The sequence below is a fragment of the Arachis ipaensis genome, chromosome B10 (genome assembly GCF_059453495.1).
Source record: "Arachis ipaensis isolate K30076 ecotype BB chromosome B10, ASM5945349v1, whole genome shotgun sequence".
NCBI classification, from domain to species: Eukaryota; Viridiplantae; Streptophyta; class Magnoliopsida; order Fabales; family Fabaceae; genus Arachis; species Arachis ipaensis.
The window spans coordinates 149,552,193-149,559,439 of NC_142435.1; the positions used below are offsets into that span (position 1 = coordinate 149,552,193).

Sequence of the window (7,247 nt, forward strand, 5' to 3'; positions counted from 1 at the left end):
TAAATCATACATCACAATATTCATTCAACTAGTACCTTAGCATATTAGGTATCCAAAATCAAAGTATAATAGATACGTTATTAATTACTATGATAGTCACACGTAAAAAGAAATTAACTCTATTATCATGTTCATTTTGAGAATATCCTATAGACAAATATACAGTAATTATAACCATTAAAAATTTGTATGCATTATCTATATATATAATTTAATAAATAAGATCTATTAATTTTCATGCAAGAAAGTATATATATATATATATATATATATATATATATATATATATATATATATATATATATATATATATATATAACGTATGTCTTTTTTAATAATTTTATAATTAAAAATAACTTAATTAAATTAAAAAATATTTATTTTTTAACATTATATTTATTGCCATAATAATAAGTTTTTAAATTTAATCATAAACTTTATTGTATTAATCCTTTCACTAAATAATATATATTAATAATAATAAATTATTTAACACATAATAAATTAAATTAAGGTCATACTAATTATTTTCAATAGGAACATAGTTAGTAAGTTAATTGGGAATATGACTTTTTTTTTCCATATTTATTATATGCTTGCTAGTATTTAAAATAAAGTTAGCTGCTAATTCTGCTAATATTTCAATATATGATTGATTATTTTGTGAAAAATTCTTTTACAAATAGTAGGATACATGGGAATTAAATTTATATATAAATTACTTAAATTCAATTTGGACAAATAATTACATAAAAAGACCAAACAACGATCTATCAATAATACACATATCTTTAATTCTGTATTGACACATCTTGGTTAAATACTTAAATCATATTTTTGAAGTGACCTTTTGGATGTAAAAGCTTGTTTAATTTGTGAGATAATGTGATTTACATACAATGACATGCACGTGAAAATCTAAAATCCTACTAAAAATTGTACACAAGTATAAATTAAATGCTAAATCTAAAATTTATTATTGAATTTAATATGTATTTTAAGAATATGTTTAAAATTATTATAAATAGAAAGTTTAAAATTTTTTTAAAATAAATACATAACAATTATATTATAAATTTACAGGAAAATTATATATATAAATCAATTTAAAACTAATGTTAGCGGACACTTCGTTGAATTGTCGTATCCGCGTGTTGGACACATTTTAGATACGACATTCATCGACACTCATCCGACACGTGTTTCTGCCACTTGTTCAACCGTATCTTAATAAAAATAAAAATTCTTCTTCGGACATGCTTGGACACATCTAAATACCATCACGTATCAGTGTGTCAAACCTTATTCTTAACATGTATTTTTTAAATGAGTTTATAAATAATATATAGGGATAAGTACTTTTTTCGTCCCCAAGGTCTGGGGTCAAAATCAAAATCGTTCCCGACATTTTTTTCTTATTAAAATCATCCTCAACGTTACAAAACGTTATAAAATCGTCCTTTTCCACTTCAATTTTTTTTTACCGTATTATCCTTTATTATTAATAAAAATAATTAAAAATAATATTAAAAAATTAAAACAAACTCCCCCCTCCCCTCCCCTCCCGTAACTCCCCCACTCCCTCACTCATCCTCCCGTAACCCCCTCACCCCTCACCCCACTACCCACTCCCGTAACTCCCTCACCCCCTCACCCTCCCGTAACCCCCTCACCCCACTCCCGCCCCACTCCCGTAACCCCCCATCCCCTTTCTAATGCCCCTCTCTTAAAAATCCCAACCCCAATTTCAATTTTAATTTTTCTTAACCAAAACAACAAACAAAATTTAAACAGAATTAATTAAGAACCTAATTGCAAACAAGGAAAGAAAACGCAGAGACAGGGAGATAGCGACAGGGACAGCTGCAGCTGATGGGTCGCTGGCGGTCTGGGCATGACGGAAGGGAGAAGAAGGACTGCCATGGTGGTCTGTGATTCGGTTCTGTGCTTGAGAAGGAGAGAGGCTCTATTCCGCTGTTCTGAAAGTTCCGTTTCAGTGAAAAGGAGAGCGAGCTGGAGGTGATGGGTCTCGCACAGAATAAAGGAGAACCGGTGGCGATGTGGGTTCTGGAAAGAAGAAGGCTCGGTGGTTCGCTGATGATGGTGGTTTCTGGTTTGAGGAGGTGCAGGGGTGTGCGAGGCAGGGAAAGAGAAAAGAAGGAAAGAAAGAGAGGCTCGCTGGCGGTTAGGGTTGCTGGCGTGGTGGAGGTGGTTGACGCGAAGGTGGTTCGGCGATGGTGGTTCTCTGGTTCTCTGGTTGATGGAGTGAGGAGGTGGGAGAGTGGGAACTGATGATGATGATGGGATGGGATGGGATTTGGGGCTGGGGTTTGGGGGTAGGTGTAGGAGGAAGGGAAGTTTGGGGGGGGGGGGAGGGAGAGATGCTGATGGGTGTGGGTGGGGGTGGGGTTTTATTTTTTTAATATTATTTTTAATTTTTATTAATAGTTAAGAGTAATTTAGTTCAAAAAAAATAAAAAATGACGATTTTATAACGTTTTGTAACTGATGATGATGATGGGATGGGATGGGATTTGGGGCTGGGGTTTGGGGGTAGGTGTAGGAGGAAGGGAAGTTTGGGGGGGGGGGGAGAGATGCTGATGGGTGTGGGTGGGGGTGGGGTTTTATTTTTTTAATATTATTTTTAATTTTTATTAATAGTTAAGAGTAATTTGGTAAAAAAAAATAGAAAAGGACGATTTTATAACGTTTTGTAACGTTGATGATGATTTTAATAAAAAAAAAAGGTCGGGGACGATTTTGATTTTGACTCCAGACCTTGGGTTGCGTTTGTTTATAGAGACGGACACTGAGACAGGGACACTGAGACACAAAATCGTGTTTGGCAGAGGAGACATGGACAAAGACAATGTATCCAGAGACACTAACAAGGGACACAACTTATTTTTTATTTTTTCTTTTATTATTCTTGTTAATTTTTTATAATTATATTTTTTATTGTTATATTTTTCATTTCAAATTTTTTGAATGAAAAAAATGAGAATAAATTGAATTTTCATAATTTGTTCTAGTTTGTCACCAAACAGAATACAAGAACACAAAATTTTGTGTCTCTGTCCATCAGTGTCTTGTCCTGTCCTGTTCTTAAAAACAAACGCAGTGGGGACAAAAAAAGTACTTATCCCTAATATATATTATTTTTAGTAAGATAAAAAATATTTTAGATACTTTTATATAATTAAAAGAAGAATTAATTAAAAACAATTAAAAAATTATTTTATATTTTAATATCAATAAAATATCAAAAATCATTATAATTTATCTAAAAAATACTTTATATTCTATATATATGCCGTGTTTCCATGTCTTAGCTTATAAGATTTTAAAATTCGTGTGCCTGCGTGTCCTGTGAGTGTCCATGCATCATAGAATGTTAGATATTTGCATAATATTGGTTTTCAATTGATTTATTTATGTAAAATTTTTTTAAATTTACATTTTATATATTTTCTATAAAAAAAAGTATCAATTAATAATTTTAATATGTGTTTTTAATACACATATTAGTTAAACTTATTTATTATTTCATGTCCTAAATTATTCCTTTTTTTTAAGTGTCACCAATAATAAATACCAAATTATTCTCACCAAAACCCAACCATTAGATAATTTTAGAAATTTTTTGTGGTTTGAGAATAAATAATATTTTTATTATGTATTATTTATTTAGTTTCATTTTAATAATATAATTCAATTAAAAATAATAGTAACTTAATATAATGCGCCTGAAAATTTCTCGTCTAATAATTCCATGATTTCCATAGTCATTATTAGTCAATGGTCACCACTCCCCCCTACTTTGACTTGTGTTACCTGCTTGTGTGGGTTTTTAAAATTGTTGTCTTCTCTGTCGTTTTATCTCAAAACGACACAACACCGCCCAACATGAACGCACCAACGACACTCAATGCACCTCTCACGCACCCGAAGATTCCAGCCGACGGCGCACCGCCACACTGCCGGTGACTCCTTCCTTACCATGTCACCGGAACCCGTTGTCATCCATCTCCGGCGTACCCTCGCCGCCGCCCTCCTCTTCTTCGCCGTTTCTCTCTCTTGCTTGATTCTCTTCGGAAACTTCGAGCACTTTCGGTTCTTCCCTTCCTCTCATCGATTCCCCAATCTCCCCACCGTTTTCCCTTCGCAGCTCAACGATGCCGACGCGGTGAGTTAAGGTTCTTAGCTCCCCTCTTTATGTAGAAAAGAAAAGTTTGATTTTGTGTTTTCTCGAATAAGGTTTTATTTTTTTGTACTAATTTGAGATTTTGAGCTGAAATCTGTGTTGTTTAGTTAGCTTATGATGTATATTTTAGATTGAAATGTCTTTCAATGGTGTTGTTGGTTAGGACTTGGGAGTTACTTTTTTTTGGATAGTTTTGTTTTCTTTTTTTTAATGATCCAGTGACTAATTATTAATCCCGATGCAATGATGAAACAGAGGAGGATGAAAATCATGAAATCATGCCCCCATTTCCTTTTTTTTTTTTTTGAGAAAATTGTTTCTTTGGATATTATGCAAATTTAGTAGTTGGCTTGTTCTCCAAATTTAGTAGTTAGCTCACTAGTCCGTTTAAGAAAGTGTCGATGGTTTGAATCCCACCATATGCATGCAGCAACCCATTGACCAGTGGAAAACTCTTAAATGGAGCTCCGATTTGCAACTGATTAGTCATTCGTCTGTCAGGCTGAGGAATACCGTAGGAAACAAAAAAAAAAAAAAAACTTGTGATTGGAAAGTTTGGATGTCAGGCAAATTTATGGAGAAGCTATCATGGTGGCAGATGGTCATGTGATTTGGGCAAAGTTTCTTTTCCACATCTCATAGCTTAGTTTTCTTCCATGTCCATGCTCTAGCCCTGTTTTTTACAAAAAAAAAAAGTAGTTGGCTTGTGTAATAGTTGAAGAAAAATCTAGTTATATCCTTAATGCCTGTACTTTCTAAGCCTCGCTGCCACTCCACGAGAGGTGTTGAACATGCCGGCTTGTTTACTATGGTTTTTTGTTTGCTTGACAAAACACTGCAGTTGTTGAGGCAAAGTCTGGAATCAAAATCAAGGCTTTCTTGAATTCTTCTTGTGTTTTATTTGTTCAATTTGTTGGTGGAAGAAGTGGTCACAGTTTTTATTCTGTTTGGCTCTTCAGGCTAGCAATGAATATCCACTCGAAGAAATTCTGAAAGAAGCTGCCATGGAAGACAAAACTGTTATCTTAACCACATTAAATGAAGCATGGGCATCACCAAATTCAGTCATTGATCTTTTCCTTGAGAGCTTTAGAATTGGATATCGTACACGTAGGCTTTTGAATCATTTAGTAATTATTGCATTGGACCAAAGGGCGTTTGCACGCTGTAAAGTTATACACACCTATTGCTTTTTGCTTGTTAGTGAAGACAGTGACTTTCATGAAGAGGCATATTTTATGACTTCTCGCTACCTGAAAATGATGTGGAGAAGGATAGATTTTCTACGTTCTGTTCTTGAGATGGGGTACAATTTTGTATTCACAGTAAGTATTTCAATGGCTAATCCCTTTCTATTTCACATGATGTAATCTTTGGAATTGTCTCTTACTGTTATTAACCTGGAAAAGCTTTTCAGAGTATGAAATTTTCCTTTTAATCCACCAAATTGTAATAGCAGCTTATTCATAACCTGATCAACCGCAGCCAAATTTTTAGCCCTGCATTTGATTGTTGATTCTTCCATTATACACACACTAAGTTTCTTTTACATGATGGAGAAAAATTTTAAAAGGAAAAGAAGAATTAAAATATTCTATATAGGAAGCAAGATACATTTCTAAGATGTCTAAATTAGATTGATGTGATTGTATTCCTCTTCCAGGATGCCGATATCATGTGGTTCAGGGACCCATTTCCTCAGTTTCACCATGATGCAGATTTCCAGATAGCATGCGATCATTTCACGGGTAGCTCGTATGATTTAGAGAATAGACCCAATGGAGGGTTCAACTTTGTAAAGTCCAATAATAGATCAATAGAGTTTTACAAATTCTGGTATTCTTCGCAAGAAGTCTATCCGGGATACCATGATCAGGATGTGCTCAATTTCATCAAGGCAGACCCTTTCATCACCGATATAGGACTGAAAATGAGGTTCTTGGATACAGCAAATTTTGGTGGCCTTTGTGAACCAAGCAAAGATTTAAATCAAGTTTGTACAATGCATGCAAATTGTTGCTATGGCATGGATAGTAAGCTTCACGATCTTAGAATTATGCTTCAGGATTGGAAATACTATTTGACCTTGCCTCCTAAGTTGAAGAGATTGTCAGTTATCTCCTGGAGGGTTCCTCAGGAATGCAGGTTGGCTATATTTAATTTGGTTCTTGCTTACCATTTTGATTTACCTTTTGCTCTTTTTTGTTTTAATTAATGGATTCTGATTGGGTTGAAACGTTTTCTCAGCATTGATTCTCTCCAGCACCAAGGTTCACCGGAGATGAGTGTTGAAGAGGATTAGAGTTTCATTGCACATTTCTCATACATGATTATTGATTAATTACATGATGCATCAAAGTGAAAGTTCTACTAGGATGCTGCAAAAACAGACTATATAGCACTGATACTAACATGGAGACAGGACATGGGACACAATATAACATGAATATCTAGGATACTCACTCCAAATTTTGGAAGTTGTAACATTTAAGATACTGATATCATATGTGTATATCTTGTACTATTTTCTTTGTTTGTGTGTTATACTGTGCTCAAGTCCCCAGAAGAAAAAAAAATACAAGCAGGTTGTCATTGTATTTGTAAGGTGTGATTAGTAAGTGTCATAGGACAAAAAAAAATAGACACAGGAAATAGAAGACAAAATAGAAAACTTGTGTCTTCTTCTTGTCTCCACCTTTTATGGATTTTGGGTTGATAGAAAATTATAAGCAAATTTTGTCTCAAAATATTAAACATTTTGCTTGTCTTCCTTAAATAAGTTCGTTGTTTCTGTTAATCACTTGTTATTTCAACCCATATAAGATATTTTACTTTTTCTGTTCTCTCTAATCTCTGGTTGTTTTGTGCTTGAAATATACGAGGATGATTTCTCTAATCTATATAAGAATTTTTCTGGTTAAAGTATGGAAACATTGACAAGTGGATATAGCAAATTATGTAAGTGACATTAATCTGTTCATTCTTCTTCTATTTTACATTCTATAATGTAAGTGACAGAATGAGACTTGAGAGCTTAACGCCT

The 7,247-nt window shown here is 33.6% G+C and overlaps 1 protein-coding gene across 1 annotated transcript; it reads left to right on the forward strand.

The window, feature by feature from the left end:
• The first annotated feature begins 3,759 nt into the window (after positions 1-3,759).
• Positions 3,760-6,951, forward strand: LOC107624245 (uncharacterized protein At4g15970). Its single transcript, XM_016326728.3, has 4 exons — positions 3,760-4,186; positions 5,164-5,529; positions 5,868-6,349; positions 6,452-6,951. Exons 1-4 carry the CDS (start codon positions 3,929-3,931, stop codon positions 6,504-6,506), a joined length of 1,161 nt encoding a protein of 386 aa, XP_016182214.1. The 5' UTR covers positions 3,760-3,928; the 3' UTR covers positions 6,507-6,951.
• Positions 6,952-7,247: the final 296 nt, after the last annotated feature.